The following is a 22142-nucleotide window of genomic DNA, read 5'->3' as shown; positions in this document are numbered from 1 at the left end:
TGAGAAAAGGCTTGGAGAATACCCATGGTTTTGGTTTATTATCTGGAGATGAATCAGAAAAGGAGACTAAAAAGAAGCGGTTCAACATGTAGGAGGAGAATCAAGACACAGTAGTTTCAGGAGAGGCCAAAGAGAAGCTGTTGAAAAAGAACAGGTGGTTAACAATATCAAATGCAGTATTGAAGGAGGAGGACTGAGAAAAGACTGTCAGATCTGGCAGTTGAGAGATCATTGGTAACTTTGAAAAAAGCTGTTTCAGTTTAGTGATGAGGTCAGTAGTCAGATTAAATAATTACTGCTTTAAAGTATTATTTACATAATTATTCTTTGAAGCATTTACATACACTGATGGTCAATAAAGCATCATGGATGGTTTAATCTGATTTAAATAGACTGTGGAAAGTATTTAAGATCTAGTTTATCAGCTTAGCCTATTTATATTGGTAGAAATATATTTTCAAAAGTGTATTTTTCCTAACATTTTAATGTGTTTATGTGAAATAAGGCATACCTCTGAAAATACTGCGTATTTTGCAGTTTGGCTTCTTTTTAACATCTTTTACTTTGTAATCATTTGTGTTGGAGGACTATAAAATAACTGTTAAACATTTTTGTAACCCATGTGAATATTGATATTTGGGTCTTGGTAAATGTTGAATTTAGGAACTCAATGTAAAATGGGCATGAGTAAGCACAGTTTCACTGAAAAGAGTAAAACTTTATTGACTAAAAGAAATGCTAGCAATCTTTTTAAAAAAAATAATGTGTATTTTCTTTTAGGTCAGTGTTGACAGTTGCTTGTGAACAGACTGAAGTTCTTCTTTTTGACCCAATATCTTCAAAGCATATAAAAACTCTTTCTGAAGCTCATGAAGACTGTGTAAATAATATCAGGTTAGTAAGTTATTTATAGAAAATAACAAAAACTCAAATGTGGCCTTAAAATGTTATGTTTTGAAAAGTGTTGAAAATACAAAATATACCATTTTCAGATATCTTTGAGGAATGAGATGTTCCATATCCCTTTGAATATTTCAAATAACCTTATCCCCTTGGGAACAAAAACTTCTGTTAAATGCACATATAAAATATATATGTGTATATCTGTATGTTTGTGTGTGTGTGTATCTATACATTTCTGTCTTCCCAGAATGTATTTTATATTTCTTTACCTACTTAAACACAATGTGATTTAAACTTTTGTTTATGACTCAGGAACTTCATTATGATTTGCAGTTATACCATGCTACAATATAGTGATGCACTCTAGCGTTTTCATATGTGTATAGTTTTGGGGGTTTTTTTGACTCTATATGAGGTAACTCTATCCTGCTATACTTTTTGGTTCCTTTTATTTACTTTGAATAGTTTTCTGTCTCTTTTCTATCAGTGTCAGTGTGCCTGTTCTATTATGTCTTTTCTATGGACTGTGAAAACAGATAACCAAGATTCCTCAGGATCTTTGATTTTTAGCACTGAAAGGAACCTTGCCAATCATTTTATGCAATCTCTTCATTTTGGAGATGTGAAAATTGAGCTCAGCTGAGTTGAAGTTACTTGCCCAGAGCCATACAGCTAATCGTTGGCAGTTAGAATTAGAACTCTCAACTCATGGTCTTTCTGTTCTACCATATTTATAAAATTTATGTATATGTTTAGTAAATCTGCTTCAAATAATGGTTCTGCCATGATTAAAATACGAGTTTTATCTCAGAGACTTTAAGGGTTAGAGAGGTTCGGACTTATTGGCTCACTGTTAGAGAAAGTTGAAGTTGCTTGATAAGGGACATTTGGTTAAGTGAGGTGTTACTTTGTTGATTTGGGGGATTACCAAAAAATGTTATCTTGTGGGAATTTATGACATAAAAACTAATCATTGTGCAGAACCTTTTTTTTTTTCTTCTAATGTGGTAGAGAAAAAAAATGATTCAATTGTATTCCCTATAATAACAGTTTCCTTTCGTAATCCAGGTGGTTTTTACATGGTAATTTGCTGTTAAATCATTGATTCTAGTACTCTTGTAGTGCCACATAATTTATTCTTAATGTTTTCTTGAAGAGTTCATATAAATTCTCACAGTTTAGCATGTTAGGGACTCATGTTTTATATTTTGAAGTAAATTATACTTTTGTTAAGGCTAGTATGTCTGATTATGAAATATGGAAAAAATAGTAATTCATCTTTAAAATCTTAAATGTTTGAAATGTAGTTTGGTCTTTTTTGTATTTTTGTTTAAATTTAAACTCATGTTGTACTATGCAATCTTTTTGTCATGAGTATTAAAACTAATATATTTCAGATATTTTTTCCACTTAATAGTATTTTATTTTTTTCCAATTATATGCGAAGATAGTTTTCAACATTCACTTTTACAAGATTTTGAATTCCAAATTTTTTTTTCTCACTCCCTCATTTCCTCCCTTTCCAAGATGGCATGCAATCTGATACAGATTATCTCAGATATTTTTTAAAGGATTCAGCTTTGCAAAGAACACAAGTTGGGAGGATTGGGAGAAAAGACAGGATATTTTATCCTGTTTAAGCCATTGCATTTGTCAGTTACTAGAATTTTCAAGACAATTTAAGATGTTGCTGAAGTTTTTTAATATTGTAGGATCTTATATTGTTTGTACTTGTAGGTGTCTTTGTGGATATGTAGGTGGATTTTTGATGCAATAGAACTGAACTGGGGTTTCTCCAGGTATGTATGGATGATTAAAGAGTGTTCAGGACTCATTTTTTCCCTAGTGCATCTTCTGATTTTAGTCTAGTAGATTCTCTTGGAATTGATTTACTAATAGTAGGTTACAGGTTTCCAGTTGACTTAAGACTTTTTGGGGGGGGGGGGGTAAGTTTGCCTTGAGCTCTCCATTTCATAGACCCCTAACTTTCTGGGAGGGGAGAAGGGCTGATTGCCTGGATTCCTTGCATTTCTACCTCTTTTCTACATTTTGCAGCTCATTAGTATTAGTAGTGGTAAGGAGCGGTTATCTTGGGGTTAGTGAATGTGGCTACTGTACATTTAATTATGTGTAGTTGTCAGATAAATTACAGTAGAATGAAAGATAACTGGAGAAACTCACTTTTGTCAGTTTCTCTCCGCCTGTCAGCTTTAGTAAAGTGAATGAGTTCAGGGAGTGGGAGAAAGCTATGATTAATGAATAAACCTTTTTTTTCAACCTGTAGGTTTTATTTATCCATGTCATCTTCTTTTACATTACCAGGAAGACTCTAATCATAGTTAGCTATAGAATTATTACAGTTGGTATATTCATGAAAGGTTCTTTCTTATTCAGAGATTAGTATTTCTCAAAAATGAATTGTTGCAGATATCCAATATGTATTTTGTAGTTAGAACTTGTATATCTGACAATGTGCTTTTTCCTTTTATTGATTACTCTAATGAAAGGAGGAAAATTCCCCTGATAGACAGCATGTTTTATTGTTTTGAGGGGAGGATAATGGAGTTTGAATCCACATCATTGATTCTTTGTTCAGTTTTGACATTTCTTATTTGTTTTTCCCCGCTGAAATCTTCTTCTCTCAAAAGGTCTTTGGTGATTAAGTGGATGTGGAAATGGTACATTTCTAATTCAGAGTTGCAGCCCATTTTAGGGAATCCCAACACTTGAGTGCCCTTTTTTCGTTGCTTAATTCCCATTGTACAATTGGGAATATATTTGTAGAGAGGGAAAATGCAGTGGTTATTGAATTTATCAGAACACATTATTTTAAAAATAATTTTATTACTTTGAAGTAAATATTTCAATGATAAGATGTTGCCGTATAGTGTGTGTTGGTGACTTTGTGTGTCAGGGAGATAGTTGAAATGTTCCCATTTAATGAAGTTTTTACTATATTTTTAAAATTTAAAAATTGATGCAGCTTCAAAATCCATTTGATCAAAATAGACATTGAGAGTCATTGTACTGTAATGGAGAGCCTTTGGATTAGGAATCAGTTTTGTAATCTGGGATTTGGGAAATGAGGCTTTTATAAAACAACATATAAATGTGAATTATTATTATTATTATTATTATTATCAAACTCCAAGTTTAAAATTCTTTTACTTAGTTGGCCAAAAATTATTTCTTATTACTATTTGGTCAAATACATTGAATCTGCTGTTTGGCAGCTTTTGGTATTAATGCTTACAAATCCATTTACTTTCTATAAAGGGGAAGGCTTATTAACCATTGTAAATGTTTTGCCTTTGGTATTTCCTCAGAATGTGACGTTGGGCAATAATTTATTTTAACTTGTATGGGCCTCAGTTTCCTCATCTCTAAAATGAAGAGGCTAAAAAAGATAGGGCTCTAAGCTTCTTTCCAGCTCCATATTTATGAACAGATTGAAAATTTTATCAATAATGATCATTTACCTGAAACAGCTCTGTTCAAAGTGATTCCCTTGCCAATATGTCTTCCATTGGCACGAAAGGTTTTTTTTTTAATACAGATATATGTAGCACATGTGCCAAATTTGCTTTGGATTATGAGTTGCATATTAAGATATCTATTATCTCTTGCCTGTTTTATTTCCCATCCCAAACAAAACCTGAGAATGCCTTCCTTTGTCCTGATGGTATTTCAAGTTGACCCTCTTGGTACCACTGAAAAGCTTTAAAAAAACCATTTTGTGACATGATTTTTTTTTTTTTTACTCTTCTGATATGAGATTGTTGGAGATACTTCTAACTATGTTTTATTTATTAAGAGAGGAAACGAACTGACTTTCCTTTTTCCTGTTTTTGGTAGGTTTCTGGATAATAGACTGTTTGCAACATGCTCTGATGACACTACAATAGCCCTTTGGGATCTGAGAAAATTAAACTCAAAAGTGTGCACTTTACATGGTCACACTAGCTGGGTGAAGAACATTGAATATGACACTAATACAAGACTCTTAGTTACATCAGGATTCGATGGAAATGTCATCATTTGGGACACTAACAGGTTTGTGAGAAGGAGAACAGTAAGCTGTTTGTTTATAAATCTGTAGAGCAGAAGGTGATTAAATAACGAGGTAAAAAATTCAGATCATGAGACCATAATTTGCTGTCTTCTAGTCACTACTTAGATATGAAGAATTTGAAAAGTGTACCAGATCTTAATAGATTAGTTAGTAAGTGCCTACAAATGAGTCCATCTGGTTTAAAGAGAATTATTTTCATGATTCCCTACTTAAAACTGAAGTATATTATATTAATAGATTACTTCTCTAGTACTATACAGATAGTGCTTTTTAGCTAAAGTAGTCTTTTATGAAGAATGTTTCCTCCTTTTTCCTGTCTTAGTATTTATAATGCAATATTTTTACTTGAATTTCCATGTGCTAAAAAATTGTTATGGACAACTCTCTTAAGACTCCCACTGGCAAATAAAGTGCCAGCCTGCATTGGTGGAGGATGTTTGCTCATCAAGGAGGATTTCATACTGATGAAATCACAGGTGCAGCCCTTAATCTCTATAGTATCTGATACAGAAAGGCCAGATCTAAAAAGTTCTTTCAGAGAGTAAATGGTTCCAGTAGTTAAATTTTATAAATGTTCCACGGTCCAGGCCAGATGTAATCTGTGATTTAAGAGAGATCCAGATTGCCCCTAGTGTAATAATGCAGATCAGTGACATCAAACTGAAATGAAGTGGGGAGCCACTAAACTGTGTGTAAGGATCCCTGCAGTCTATATATTGACTTAGAAAACCACATAATTAACATTATCTGTGTTCCATTTATATTTTTATTTATTTTGTTAAATATTTCCCAATTATATTTCAATCTGTTTGGGCTCCACTCGAGACTGTTAAACATTTTGACACTTCTGATTTTTTAATATCTCCAATCTCACCCTTTAGAGTAGGGTTCCTTAACCTGAGGTTTGCAGACTTTAAAAAATATATATTTTATAGTTATATTTAAATATAATTGGTTTCTTTTGTAACTCAATGTATTTTATTTTATGCATTTAAAAAGATTATTCTGAGAAGGGCTGATAGACTTCAAAAGGCTGCCAAATCGGTCTATAACATACACAAAAAAAGACCCTGCTTTAGAATGATATGAAATGTTAGGCTGGATATGTATTGCAAGTCTGCAGTATATATGAATCAGCATTAGTACTAGGAAATTGTTATTTTAGTACTTGGATTTCTTGGATGTGGGTACACTATTCACTGGTATAGGTTGCATATTGCTATCCTTAGTACATAGTTTCATGCGGTAGCCCACTGTTGTTTATTTCTTCTCTCAAGGCAGTCTACTGTAGTGGAAAGAGGAGTCTGAAGATTTGAGTTTATCAGACATGTGATCATGAGTACAATACCTAATTTTCTTGGAATTAGTTTCTTCATTTGCATAATGGTAATAATATATTATAGAGTCCCATCTTCCTTTAAGGAGCAAATAAGAAATGTATATCAGTTTATTGTAAAGTGTTATATAGATGTAATTATCATCACCTTTCTTCAGTGGATGCATGAAGTCTTAAGAGAAATGCATACATTCTTATCTATTAAACAGTTATAAATGCATGTAAAGTTTTTTGAAAAAGATGACTATTGTCATGTGATTTTAGATGAAAATCTCCCTCATGTTTTCACTTGTTTTTTATGTTGAACATTTGTGAATTAAAGCAAGTCTTTGAGAAATAACCATTTTAGAAATTGGGCAAGGAATTAGCATTTCTCAAGTTAGTGAAAAATTAAAATTAAATTGATGTATTAGTATTAGTATTGTTTAGTCTACTGAAAGATCTGACTGTCATTACTCACTATGCTGGTAGATATGGTAACAATGTATATATTTCCATAAATCCTCCTTATGAGTTTACCCAATGAAATAGATACCCCAGTTTTTTCAGTATTTCATCAATGTAGGATTGTTGAGTAGTAGGATGGAGTACAGCAAATGCTTCCTATTCCCATTCTCTCTTTCTTCAAACAGATATAGATATAGAAATAGATACAGAAAACGCACTAGACTGAATCCTAATTGGAAAATTCAAGGAAAACAAAATCATAATGAATCATTTTTTTAGCCTAGGTTGGCATAAGGAGACAGAGAGGTCTGTGGATATTTGAAGACAGGGTCTGGCCAGAAGAACATTGTTGTGAAGCACTCCATTGTGAGGAGAAGAGAGGCTGTGCACCAAGGCAAGAGGTGTCAGATTCAGGGATCTAAATTTGTGCATGGTACAGGAACAGGTACTAGCTGGAAGCTCAGACACTCTTTACTCAGTTACGTATCACAGATCCAGGGTAGATGGAAGAAGGACCTGTGTCTAGGGGTGGCATTCCAGAGTGAGGAGCAATTCATTGTTATATAGAGAAAGGAGGAAGTTTAGAAACAGACAGTGGCTGTGTGGCTCTGAACTCAAGAGCAAAGAAGAAATCCCATTTCCAACCGTCAGCCCAGTCTGAATTCTACAGTGGAATAACTAGGGCAAGAATTCCAGACCAAAGGAGAGCCTGCAGTTCTGTCATTTTGAACCAGCAGCACTTTCCAACCTGGCTTATGGTGGCTGACAGTAGCAGCAGTTTCTTAGAATCCTAGCCAGGGGCAAACCCGAAATTTGAGTCAGGAACTTGCAGAGCCTAGACCAGGGGGTTAGAAATCAGACTTTTCCCTGGATCATAACACTTTGGAAATATTGAAAGCTTGCAGGGCTCCAAGCTGAGCTCTCTTTGAGATCACAGAATACCTTATACCCCAAAAAAGCAGTAGGAAGACTTAGCCCAGACATGGGCTAGTCTAGTGCACAGAACCTGACATAAAATCTGATGTTTGGAAGTAGGATTGAAGGATAAACAAACAAAAAAAAGTTTTTTTTGTGGTGATTGATGGCAATGCTCAAGACAAACCCAAGAGAAGAGAATGACTCCAGAAAACATCTGAGAATAAAGCCTCATGAAAAACAGAAATTTGGCACAAATTCAACTGGAATTCCTAGAATAGATGAAACACAAGATAAAAAAAAAGCTATAGAATATATTTAAATGAAATGAGCCAGAGAAAAAAATTAGGAAAGAAGAAAAAATTGAAAGAGAATTAACAGCTTGGCATAAGAGGCACAAAAACTTGCCCAGGCAATATTTTGTGAATACCACAGCAGCATTTAAGCTGTCCATCTGTTTCTTGTGCTTAGTTTTCATCTTCTTTCCTAGACATACATGGTCTTGATTTTATTCCAATTTTATGGTCAAGGCATCATTGGGTAGAGGATACTCATAACCTACCACAGTTTCTGTCATTCATTACTTTCTGTCTACAGTACTTTACACACTCACATGGACTAATAAAACTCAGGCTGTGTATTCTAGTATGTAAAGAATTCAGAAAGCCTTCTTAAACTTTGGGGCTTCTCCTGTGTTGGTTGTTAGGCCAGTTGATTCTGAGTTGCATTGAAGCTTATTGAGGAGACTAGTGATATAGAGCTTAATCAAATCAAAATTACAAGTCAGAAATTACAAACAGAAGCATCAGGAGAAACTTATCATCTACATAGGGAAATTTTCCCTTTGGATTTCATGCTGAATATCCAACATCAGAGGCGTTAAATATAGGGCTCTTCAATACTTCCTATTGCAGCCTTGAACCAAATTAAAGTACAATTGGAAAATATTTAACAAAGTACAATAGGACATAGATGTTTTTTATGTGGTTTTCTAAGTCAATATATGCCTGTTAGTGAGTCCTGTTTCCATTTACGTTTGATGCCACTACCTTACTATTTGATGACAACTACTTCTGATCTTTAGGTGCACAGAAGATGGATGCCCACACAAGAAATTCTTTCATACACGTTTTCTTATGAGGATGAGGTTAACGCCAGACTGTTCCAAAATGCTGATTTCAACTTCTTCTGGTTATCTTCTGATTTTACATGACCTTGACTTAACAAAATCTTTAGAGGTTGGAAGCTATCCAATTTTGAGGGCAAGAAGAACTACATCAAGTTCAGGTAAGGCTTGCTTCTTTAGTAAAAAGGTTCTTAAAATTCAAAAGATTGTTCTAAGATTGAGAAAAAGAGGAAAGAATTCAAGAGATTCTAGGAAGTAGCTCAGTTCAGAAGGTTCTGAATGAATATCATTGAAGAACTTGCAAAATGTGTTATTTCTGTATAACTGACATAGTATCCTTTATGTATCTGGGTGTTCATTAGTCTGTGGTTCATTGCAAACAGTGGTTACAGAAGAGAATACTAAATACACAATTGTTGTTTTGCTACATTCTCCTAACTTGATAGTTCCATGAATAATGAACACTTCAAAGCTTCATCAGCATAATTATGGCTAATGTTCATAATGAAAATGAAAGGTCTTAAAGTACCTTTTGAAATTATGAAAGGAAGCTGTAATATGTATTTATTATAGATTTATATGTATTTTATTCCATATGTAGTCTTAAACTTGGAACTTGAGTAAAAATGCCACGTAAATATTGATGATCATCTGCTAGTCAGTCAACAAGCATTTATGAAACACTTATGTGTCAGGCACTATGCTACGCTGTGGGGATCCAAAAGAAGGCAAATACATACTTCCTATCCTCAGAGCTCACATTTGAATGGATGTACACCCACACCCACACACCCACACCCACACCCACCCCCTACACCCACACACCCAGTACTTAAACTCCTGTGGAGTCCTTCCCTTCTCTAAACACCAAAGTTATTCATGACCTCAGGGGGACTCCAGACATGTTATTACTCTGTTGTTCCACTGTAATTCAAAAGATCCATGAATTCCTTCATTGTGAGGACTTCCCATACTTAAATAAGATCACAATGTCTCCATACGTAAGTTACACTGGCCAAAATTCTTCATTAACATAAAGGCCAGTTTTCTCATGAATTCCAAACTTTCACTGGTCCTCAAATGATATATTGAAGCCTTTCTTGCAGCACGGAGCACTTGCTAGAGCCTATGTAGCTTTCAAGAACCCAGGAGTATCCCCATACCATGAAAACACATTTCATAGGATTTGAATGGAGAATAGTTGAGTTAATGTGTTCAGTAGGGTTTTGTGGGAATCTGTTATTTATAATATAGTTTCTTTGAGAAAATATGTGCTAAATTCCTATAAACTGAAACAAACTAATTATTAGAACACAAAATCTTTGGAAGCTGAGACAATCCAATTCTAATTCTTTGAGATTATTAATGTTTGTAGACTCTATATGGCAATCCAGCTAACTGGTTTATTAAATGGAACATTCCATTTGTCACTGATGTCAGATAATTTGAGTTTACTGTACTTTGCCTTTCATAATCTTTTCAGCGTGAGTATTTTCTTCTTCACTGTAGATCGTAACCCATTTCTACTTGTTTCCTCCTTTGTGATTTTTGTCCATGTTCTCCTACAGATCTTCCACAAAGGATTTACCCAGCAAGCTGCCTTCCCCCGGGTCTTTGAACATTTCAGGAGTATTGGTCAGCTCTTAGGCTGTTCTATCCATTTATTAACCTTGTTTTCTATAACTGATTGTCCTCCCCTCCATTTCCAATCATTCACTTTCTTAGTATTATCTCTTATTCCACTTCTTAAACATAACTCATCATAAGGAATGTCCTTCATGTGTCTCTACTGCCCTTTGGGTTACACCAGCTTTTAGTCTTTTTGTGGGCTGTGGGGGAAGAGCTAATGTATGTGCATCTTTCTACTCTGCCATCTTGGCTCTGTCTCCCCACCTTTTAGTCTTAAGAGAATTGTGGTGTGGCTTCATCAGGAGAACATTTGTGTTAAAAAGACAGAGAGATTGGGGTCATTAAAAGCACTAAAACTTTTCAAATTCAGTCCACTTCCCTTTTTTCTTCCTGTTTGGCTTTGGGCCTGATCCAGTGTCCTAGATATAGGTATTAATGTTTATATTTAGAAATTTAACCACTTTCATTGAATTGCCAGAATGAGATCAGAAGAACCCAGAAAGTACCTTAGTCCTTCACTTGACTCACTTGCAGAAAGGAGAGAAATAACTAGATTGGACCAAGAATATATAGTGGACATGATACAATTGTAAGGGCAGTTGGGGAACTAATATATAAGTTATCTGAAGAAGAAAAGAATAATATAGAGGTAGGAAAAAATCTTGATCATGTTATACTGAAAAAAAAGTGACTGAGGAACATAAATCAGGATGATGAGGATATTAGTAGAGAACAAACAAGCTTTCATAAGACATAATCAACAATGGACCACATCTTTACCATCTCACAGTTAACTGAAAATAGAATTATAAGATCCCATTCTGTTTGTTGATTATGAAAAGGTATTTGATTCAGTAGAATTAAATGTCTCCTTACAAGCTCTTTTATTGGAAGTTGTCTCCTATCCATATAGCAAGATCATTGAACATTCCCTGGAAGGTGTAACAATAGCTTATAAGTTGTAACAACCACCCTGTTCTTTGATTCTCCAATAATAAACATCAGGCCAGGCTTCAAAAAAAAACTTGAATTGGCCAAAGGATATTTCCTGCCTTGATGGAGGAGATTCATTGCAGAGCTCAGAGTGCAAAGGGATTCCCTATGAATAGTTACGCCCTCTAGATCAGTGGAAACCCATGCCCACATACTGACTTGGAAAACCACAAATTAATATTATCTGTGTTGTATTTTTATTTTGTTAAAACATTTCTCAATTACAGTTTAATCTGTTTTGGGGGCAGCAGACAGGAAGTGAGTTGGTCACCTTTGCTCTAGATGCTTCAGTTTGTGGATGATACTGTGCTGACTGTTATCAAGTCCCAGGACATTTTTGCAGAGGTTCCCAAAGTGGGCGGTACCATGCTCTGGGGGGTGCTAGAAAGATGGGGGCTTTGATAGTAGCCTCAGGAGCAGTTGAGGGACATTGAATAAAAATAAAGTGAAGGTGGAAGCGTAAGCAAAGAAGAGAATTTTGAAAAACCATTTGTTACATGTTTCATCTGTTGTATAACAGTCAAAGTCATAGTGATTACATTATTTGCAAAATAAACATACAAAATCCAAGTTATAACGGGTCAGTGGTCAAGTCCGCTGACAGTCTTAACAAGCGAGGGTTGGCCGGCAAGTGTATTGCGCATTGTCTGGAAGTCCAACATGCATCAGCAGGAATATGCATGTAATGATTTGTTTACAGTGTGAAACTGGTTACAAGATGCAATATTGTATCAGAATTTAGTTGTAGGGAAAACCCCACAAATTTACAAAAATGATTAAATTTAAGATGTGTCATTTTTTTAAAATAATTTTTTGAAGTGACACAAATTTCAGAAAAAACAATTAAAGGGCTAATGGGAGCTCTGAGTAATTTTTTTTTAAAGGGAGTGATAGGCTTAAATAAGTTTGGGTACCTCTGTCTTCCAGCCTCCTGAAAGAGAGCTTTAACTTCTAAAAGAAGTTTTGGCCTTTTTATCAAGTCGGTCAGTCAGCAAACATTTAGAAGCACCTACTGTGTGCCTGGTACTGAGCTAAGTAAGCCCTGGTGATACAAGGAACTTGCTATCTTAGAGGGGAAGACATTACATAAAATGTTGCTGAAAGGGGTGGGGTGTGATCAGAGTGGGAGGAGGAGATGAGAAGATGATGTTCATGCAGTTGCAGAGTAATTGATGGTAAATGAAGTTTAAGTGTGGGAAAAGTCTGAGCTCTCTAAAAATAAAGAAGACTTGGGAGAAGTTTATTGTTTTGCTCTTCAGTCATAATGGAAAAGGCAACTGAGGGTGCTGAGGAGGTGTTGAGTATCAAAGGTGAATCAGTTTCGAAGATAATGAGATTTCAGGTAATGAGCTTTTTCTGAGGGAGACCTGATGTTTGAGGAGTTGAAACCAAGCAGAACAGCTGGTGGTTTTAAAAAAAATGGAGAAACTTGGGGCAAGGAGACCAACCAGCAGGCTATTTTAGTAGTCTGGGTGTGAGGTGATGAGGGCCGAGGCTGAGTTAGTGGCAGTGTCATAGGAGAGAAGGGGACATACAGTAGAGATGTTGTTGTGAAAGTAGAAATGATGAGACTTGGCAACAGATTGCATATGTGAGTTGAGATGGTGAAGAAGCAAGGATGACACCTAGATTGTGAGCCTTGAGTGACTGGGAGGATAGTGGTACCCTCCACAGTAATAGGAAAGGTAGAGAGAGGGGAGAACTTGAAGGGAAAGGTATGAGTTCAGTTTTGGACATGTTGCATTTAAGAAATCTATGGTATATCTAGTTAGTTCTAAGAGGCATCTGAAGATATGAGTGGAGATTTGAGCAGGATAAGTAGTTCAGATCTGAGAATCATCAGGAGAGATAATAGTTGAATCCATGAAAGCTAATGAGATCACCAAGTGAAATAGTATAGTGGGAGAAGAGAAGAAGACCCAGGGAGGACTACCCACTCTCAGAGGGAGAGACCTGGATGTAGAGCCACACAAATGAATGATATCAGTTGCTGAAATTTCAACATGGAGTTGGAGTTTGCACCCAGTAGAGCTTGTCTAATATCTGAGACAGATGCATAGTGAGCTAGTCCTCGTGATGAAAAAGAGAACAGGATGGATTGTTTTCATTAAATTGCAAAGCTTCCCTTGAAAGCAAAGGCCCATCTTTTCAGTGTTAACCTTTTCTGGTATTGTTATATAGTAATGTGGAATAGTAAATAGAGAGCTGGCCTTGGACGCAGGAAGACGTGGCTTTAAGCTCTGTCTCTTACACATGTAAGGTTATGTGATCCTGGGCAAGTCCCTTAAACTCTCAGTCATCTAGGCACCTCGCTAAGACTTGTAAGGTACAGAGAAGGTGTCAACCTATATGAAGAGAGGGTGTTTCTCATCTGGGAGTTTCCCAGACCAGTGAAATCCTAGCCTCTACCCTTCTAACTGTCTGTGGCATGTGAAATTGCCAGAGAACTGAAGAGAAGTATCATACAGAGGACACTGGAGGGGCTCATGGTGTGAGCAGGCTGCGGCACGTGACCAATGAGGAATTCTGAAGAATAAGAGGAAAGTAAATTATCAAGGAATTGTATAGCAGGAAGAGAAATAGGCTTGATTGTGTGACACAAGTGAATGAATGGTTACCAGAGGATAGCCAGTGTTCCACTTGTGTGCTAATGTATCAATTCAGTGGACTAATTCCAGCTGTATGTCAAAATCTGAAGCCATTTTCCCTGTGTGAATTGTTAGACCAATCTTTTTTGAGAATCGTAGAATTGAGGAAGATCCCTAACTAGGAGAACTTGATAGTAAACTCACATTTTAATAAACTATTTTTGTTGGTGAGAAAGTAGTTATTGATGTTCTCCTAAATACCTTTGAAGAAATTAATTGATTTCCCCTTAATCTCCCCCCCCCCCAGTTATCCCAGTATCTTTTTGTTACAGAATGATACCTCGCTGCTTTCAAGACCTTGTGGATCTTGGGTTTCCTCATTGTACTAAGTCTCTTCTACACACTGTTCTCAATTTCATTTTCTTAGTTGATGAGAACAGGTTATTAGAGAAACTGACATCTGTGTCATTTTAGATGTATTTTTCTTCTTGCCATTCTCATTTATGGATGATCTTTGATAATCTAGCCTTATTGATTCTTATCCCAAGTTCCTTGCAGGTTTATTTACTCCTCTAATCCCTTTTGCTATGCTGCGAGGTCATAGTGTTCATAATCTTTCATCATTCTCTTCTGAGGTGTTTTATAAATGAGTTTGTTGGCTATGGCAGTTTGTGGGCTTTCTGGGTGTCTTTGGTGGCAAATGCTTCATATTGGTAAACTTTGGCAGAAAATGGCAGATAACCAGCGCCGATATCTCTGCCTTTTCATTAGTTTTTCAGTTTTTGCCATTGAATTGGCCGGGTTAAAGCTGTTGGAATTGTATATGGTGTCTTCTTATAGTTATCCTTTCCTCTAATTTCATGTTGATTTTTTATGTTTGCTTGAACTAGTTGATGGTTTGATTACACACCAACATATGACTGTAAAGTTACTTTTACATTAGGTTTTTTTTGCAACTAGATTTTTTTTTGCAAGGTTAATGATTTTTCCTTTTTTTGGCAGGAGGGAAAGTAAAATTTGGTGCTTGCCATATCCAATACTTTCCAACTCTTTCTTTTTTGGGAAAAAAATAATAATATGTAGGTGTAAGGTTTCTGAAAAGTTTATACACACACCCTTTCTCTCTCTCTTCTGTATACATGCCAGAATTATTTATAATCAACTATAGATTAAAAGCAGGTAATGATTTGAAAGACCTGCCTTGTGTTTAGATTTACAGTTTATTTAGGGGCATCCAGAATAGATCACATGATTAGAATCTATATGAGTGGGTCTTAAGAATTTTTTTACAATTATCGATTGCTACAAGCATCCTAACCTGACACGTGGTTGCAGGACCTAGTGAGGGGCTAGCTTCTGTTAAATTTTTTTGTAATTGCTAAATACTTTAGGCATGCCATATTCTTGGGGTCTGGAAAAGACATGTTGGCTATTTGGAGTTAAGGGTTGTAATAATGGGTCTGATATTAAGTGATAGGCCTGGAAAAAGATTGACAAGGATTAATGCAGGTTGATAGGAAATCTGGAAAATAATGAGAGATGGCTTAGAAGATTGGAGTTTTTGATTTTTTGATGCCAGGAACTGTCATTTAATTGGTTTAGGTGAACATTGGAAACTGGTTTCCAGTGAGCAGATCTCCAGTGCAGATTTCCAGCTGCTTTGTAACATCATTGTCTTAGAGTTGCTGGAAAAGAAGTGACTTGCCTGGGGTATCAGCCATTATAGTTCAGAGGCCGGCTGTCTATTCACTGTGTCATGATGCCTCACAATAGGCTCTGTTTTTGAGGGGAGGGCGCAGGATATTTTATAGAATCCGAGATGAAAGAGACCTCAGAGGGCATCCTGAAACATAAATCCTCTCTATAGTTTCAGCTAATGTACAAACATTTATTAAGCACCTAATATGTACCCAGGTACTCTCGTAGGTGCTGTGAATACAAAAGCAAAAAGTTGACCAGTTCCCGCCCACAAAGAGTCAACAGGTACATATTTAGGTCTCTTTTATATGTATATATTATAGACACATACATACATGCATATATATAGATATATAGGTACATATATGCATATATAAACACAGATATATAGTATAAAACACACATGCTTACTTAGATCAGAACTGTGATTTTATTGATGCAAGGAGCTCCTATTGAGGAACTTCTACTGAAGGACCCAGGATAGAACCTTAAGAGTATCCCCAGTTAGCAGACAGGATATAGATGATTGTTTACTAAAAGAAAGGAGCAGTTAGAGGCAAGAAGAGAACTGAGAGAGAGAGAGAGAGAGCTGCATATCCCAAAAGAGCAGAGTGATCCAGAAGGAGAGTATTCAATGGTGTCACATCCTGCAGAGAAGTTTAAGAAGGACGAGGATTGAGAAAAGACCTTTGGATTTTTTTAAATAAGGTGACTGGTAAATTTGGAGAGAGCAGTTTCAGTTTAATAGTGAGGTTTAAAGACAAGATGACATCATGGCTGGAGTGCTGGCCTTGCAGTGAAGAAGACCTTGGTTCACTTCCACCTTTTTCACTTACTATCTTGTTAACCTTCTTCTCTTTTAGTATTGGTTTCTTCAGCAATAAATTGAGCAGACTGAACTAGATGTCCTTTAAAGTCCTTCCCAGCTCTAAATCCATGATCCTAGCTGTATAGTGTTTTTAAGATGGTACAGGGTTCCTGGTTTTAAGATGATTAATAATTTAATTTTTTTAATGTGCTTTTGAAGTCAAATTTCATTGAATTGGTCCCAGTAAAGAAATTCAAGTAATGAATCTGTTCCTTTCCCAGCATTAGAAAACAGTATGCGTAATACAACAAATATTTTCATTGAGATATTGAGTATAGCTGTGGTGGAAAATGTTCTGGACTTGGAGTGAGGAAGACCAGAGTTCAGGTTCTCCCTCCTCTACTTGACTGCCATCATTACTATGAACAAGCCACTTCACCTCTTCAAGTGTCTGTTTCCTCATTTGTAATAATACCATAAGGACCTAACTCACAGGTCGTTGTCAGGTTCACATGAAATAATACATATGAAATGCTGCATAAAAGAAGTTTAAGCTGACATTATTAAACTTACAGATTTAACTTGATCAAGTTCAAAACAAATGATCCTGTCCTAAAATCTTGTGGGGTTTTTTTTTCATTTTTATGTCACCAAAATCTTTTAAGTTAAAAGAAGGAGATTTATGGCAAGGAGACCAGTGTTTGGGGTATGTTTGCTATATTTAATCTTAGTTGCAATGTGACATGTATATTTATTACAACGTACTTTGAATGACATTTTAAAGAATAGTTCGGAAGTATTAAAAAAATAAACATCTATTGTTACATTTACGTTGGTGTTATTTTGCATTTTCAAGATGTGGCTACTTCTCCAAGTTCATCTGCTCCTCGAGCTTCTGGTTCACCTTGTCATCATAGTGATTCTAATTCATTGTCTGAGAAAAATGTGTCACGATCCTCTCAACGAGAAGGTTGGTAAAACAGCAGCATTTTAATTCTTGGAAAAACTGATTCCATTAAATAAGCTGGGAGTTTTCTCTTTAGTCTCTGTTAGTCTCCTCAGTAAACGTCAAGAAAATGTTTACATGAATATTGTTGAATTCTTCAGGCATAGTCCTTCGTGTTGAAGTTTGTATTGTTTGATGAGGAGGAGATTGTGTCATCTAGTCACGAAAAGAATGTTGACCCAGAAGCCAAGAGACTGAATTTAGTCCTGGTTTGGATTCATCTGACCTCTCTATGACTGTTTCCTTGTGTGTAAAATATAGCTCATATTTAGTTGTCTTCTAAATTGTCTTTGTGAGATTATAAGAGTAAAATGAAATGTAATCCTGTCCTTTCTTTTCAGCCACTTCTCAAAATGAACACATAGCACCTTTGCTATGCCTTTCTCCCATCTGAAAGCACCTCCTTCTAATCCAGGTTCTGTTTAGCTTTAAATTCTGATCCTCATATAAAACCTCCCAGCCCATGACAGTATCTGCTTCTGAATGTCCCCGTTAGTGTTGTTGTTGTGAGGTTCAGATAATAAATGTGTAGTGCTTTGCAGACTTTAAACTGCGATGCAGATGTCAGTTTTGAATTTGGCATTTATCATGAATAAGTCCTTTATGTGCATCTACTTAAAAATGAAATATTTTTTGTTTCAAATTTTATTTTTCATTTTTAACACAGTTTATAACAGTTAAAACAATTCCAACTTTTGGTCAGGTGATACTTCTTTTTAAAGCATTTACAGTATGGACATTAACCAGCTGAGACACAAATATTTATGTTTGCTAACTTCACAAGCTCTTGACCACAATATTGCTAAGAATTACTCGTCTACACAGTTTTACTAAGAATTACAGGACGCTAACTTGTTGTTGGTCTAAAGCCCTAAGCCTAAGAGCTTAATTTTAGACTTAACCTCAGGTGTTCCCCTACAATACACAGATCTGGTATTAAGCTTACAAACCTTTTGACTGTAGGAAATTGCCACCAAGAGTAGGGACACTGCAGGGAAACAGCATCTCCCCAACTTCATGTCAGTTCTAGGCAGGAGTAGACTGTCAACTGGCACTCAGCCAGGCTTAGAGTCTGCCAGGTGTCAGTGGCGAAATTGAGTCAGGAGAATCCCACCTCAGCCCAGGCTGAAGAGCCGCTCTCCCGACCTTCCCATGAGATCACCTTTTGCAGTTCATACCAGCATCTCACAGGCTTATTAGCATCATGGATCAGTGGCTCAGACTGCCTTTCTTGCTGTCCACACCTGGAGTTAGACTCAGAAGAACAGTCACTTAATAGTCCCACATCATCTAAAAATGGCAAGTTCCAATAACCAGGTTTCAAATATGACTATAATTTCACTTTGGCTAAAGAACATCTTTTAGGCAAGTCTTAAGTGGCTTACATGCCTTTCTATACATGTTCTAGTTCCTGATTAAATGGCAATCATAAAATCTAATTTACCATTAAAACCTTGACTTTTCCCTCAATGCCGAATTTTACTTGAGGTTACCTTCCTCTAGGAAATCTAGAAAATGAAATATTTTAATAGAAAAACTGTTCAACGTCAACAGAAGAACTATAGTTATTTCCTCCCTCTCCCATTAGGATTCTTTGGTCCATTCTTTTTCATCTACTCTTTCACATGTTTGTGGTCTTCTGGTTTTGCTTTTTTTTTTTTTTAATGCTGCATTGTTCTCAAAAAAGTCTTTCCAGATTTGTTTGCATTCATTTTAATGTGTGCTACATTTTACTTAACCGTTCCCTTTTGTGGAATACTTATGCTGATTTCAGATTACATTTACACATAATAACACCATTAAAAAACTTTTTAACACACAAGCTTTACAGTTTTCATCAACACTAACAAGCTATATTCCTGAGAATGGAATTATTGGGTCCAGGGAATGATGATTTTTGTTGCCTTTATTTCCTATTGCCACATTCATCTACAAAAAGATTTTTACAAGTTTACAGTGCCACCAGCAATGATCAAGTGTATGTCTTTCTCCATTCTCCATTATTATATTAACATTTTCATTTGATAGAATTCAGTTCATTCAAGATCAAAAATAAAAGGAACAGATTTAAATCAATTTTTATTCAACACAATCAAAAGTATGTACCCTAAACCAAGAGCCAGTATAATAACAGGTCATGAAGAAACAGAAGAATTCCCACTCAAAACAGATACAAAACAAGGATGCTTTCGGCACTTTTATTTGATAATTGAAAAGTCTAGTAAACACCATAAGACAGGAAAAAGATGTGAATGATTGACAATGGAAATGAACGCAAAATATCATCATTTATATTTTTGTATATACCCAGAAGTTCCAGCCACTTCAACTAGAAACTTACTGAAGACAGTAAATTAGATGAGCAAATTTGAAGGATTATCATATACTCTCATTTCGTAGTAAAAAGGATTAATTTACCTAAGAATTCACAGAATCTGTTTGAGAAAAGAATTATAGAACTATAATGACCAGAATAAAGTAGGACCAAAACAACTGGAATGGCGGTATATGTTGATAGATGTATTGGATTAGTGTAGTAAAAATGGCCCTACTTTCAAATTAATGTATTTAATGTAATACCGATCAGAATTTTAAGGAACTTCTTTAAGGAACAAAAAAAATAATGAAATTTATGTGGAAAAAATGAAGAATATTAAAGAGCACACTCTAAAGGAATGCTAATTATAGTCTCAGATGGATTTCTAGGTGGATGAGAGATGATTGATATCAATGTGTGTATATATATATATGAATGAAAATTTCTAGAAAATAGCAAGTAGAGGGAATTACTGCTCATTAACTTTTCATATTTAGCTGTCATATCTTTAAAGCTGAGTCCACTGAGAACAGAATCTATTAAGGTTTATAAGAGCAGTTGAACAGCTGCACAAACACATTTGTTTTGATTCCTACTAAAGTACTGATTTTAATATATTTGTATTTACTGAATACTCTTATATTTACCATTCTTAAATTTTTTTGTTGCCTTAGGGGTGTCACCTCGTAATAGTCTTGAAGTTTTAACACCGGAAGTTCCTGGTGAGAGGGACCGTGGTAATTGCATTACATCTTTACAGCTGCATCCTAAAGGCTGGGCTACCCTTCTACGGTGTTCTAGTAATACAGATGACCAGGAGGTAAGAAACCAAAGGTTTCCATCTTTTGAGTGTTCTTGAAAACATTAGCTTCATAATCATTCTGAGAGTAGATTTGTGATGTGCTCCATTTTCAGTGAATGTTTGAAGTGTGTCCTTTTAACTAATAGTGAGTGGCAACCCTCACACAGGTTAGAGATTATGTACAAGGATGGTCATAATGCTTCAGCTTTACAGAGATTTATTGAGAGTAAGCCATTGTTAGGTGATACAGGGAGTCTATGGTGTAACGTAAAATAAAATCCCTTTTCTTAAGGAATTTTTCATCAGTAATCCTACTGGTTTCCCTCAAACTATTCTGGGCTCCCCAAATTCTGACACTATTCACTCTAGATTCTATTTGGATAAGGGCTACAATCAGAAAGTTTTAAAAATATCAGTCTTTGTCCTTGATGTCTATTTGACAGACCATTTCAGACAATCTCACCACCACTACCTTTGCCTGGTGTAGGAGCTGTAAAAAGTTTTTGGTTAAGGTAAGAGGTCATCTGGTGGCTCCTTTGACTTTATGGATAGAAATGTTCCAGTACAGATAGTTACAATGTGAAAATTAGCAGAGCATATTATATTTTTCCATTGATTTCTGTTAATTTTTTTAAAGTTCTAGTTTATGGAGGTTTGGGAGTGTGATAGGTGGAAGATGAGATGACTGAGGACAGGTTCAAGCTTGTTCTGAGTGTATCAGATTTATTAAACAATGTATGCCAGTTGTCTAACAAATTAGGACCAGATCTCCTCAGCTTAGGGCTGAATCCCAAATACAGGAATAGACAAATTTTTGTGCATTTAAAACAATCAAATAAAATCAATTAATTAAAACAGTTAACCAAGATACAAAATTAGATAATTTAATTTCTAATTGGAGGAAAGATTGGGGACTTTCCAAGTTGGGAGGGACAGAGCAAACAGGTGCAATTCCCTGAAATCAGAAAAAGAGGTACCCCATTGTCCCCAGGTATCTGTATTCAATCAGAGGAACATGGAAAACAGTAGCTGATTGGCCAGTACAGGGTCAGGTTTCAGAGAAAACATATGGGTTGCTTGAGATGTGTAATTGTGAGAAAACTCTGTGCATCAGTCTTTGGGTCTGACTGGGTTTCTGATCAGCCTAACGTAGGTCCTTAGTTAAGAGTCTCTAGGCACCAGGTAGACTGGGTTCAACTTTGCAGCCACATGGGTCTAGGTGCAACAGTGCAATAAGGTTTTCTCACAAGATGGAAATTGGAGTAGGCCAGAGATTCCCAAACTTATTTGGCCTACCACCCCCTTTAAAAACATTTTTTTACTCAGCACCCCCTGGAAATCTGCTTTCTTTTAACCCTTTAAAGTTTTTTTAAAAATTTGCTTCATTTCAAAAAAAACACAAAATTTTCAAAAATGACACCCTAAATTTAATAATTTAATGTAAATTTATGAGGTTTTTTTCATGCATTGAAATGTTTATGATGAAATATTACATCATTACC

General features: G+C 35.7%; 1 protein-coding gene across 1 annotated transcript in view; it reads left to right on the top strand.

The window, feature by feature from the left end:
• The window catches only part of DCAF10 (DDB1 and CUL4 associated factor 10), a 53526-nt gene that overhangs the window by 20485 nt on the left and 10899 nt on the right, over positions 1 to 22142 (top strand). Inside the window, exons 2-6 of the mRNA XM_072596736.1 lie at positions 781 to 894; positions 4759 to 4956; positions 8758 to 8960; positions 17372 to 17485; positions 20513 to 20658. Of these exons, the coding sequence (XP_072452837.1) occupies positions 781 to 894; positions 4759 to 4956; positions 8758 to 8960; positions 17372 to 17485; positions 20513 to 20658 (775 nt within the window). The remainder of the gene's footprint in view (positions 1 to 780; positions 895 to 4758; positions 4957 to 8757; positions 8961 to 17371; positions 17486 to 20512; positions 20659 to 22142) is intronic.

This window comes from Notamacropus eugenii, chromosome 3 (genome assembly GCF_028372415.1).
Source record: "Notamacropus eugenii isolate mMacEug1 chromosome 3, mMacEug1.pri_v2, whole genome shotgun sequence".
Classification (NCBI taxonomy): Eukaryota; Metazoa; Chordata; class Mammalia; order Diprotodontia; family Macropodidae; genus Notamacropus; species Notamacropus eugenii.
The sequence above is the reverse complement of the archived record's forward strand: the minus strand, read 5'-3'. Positions and strand labels throughout refer to the sequence as shown.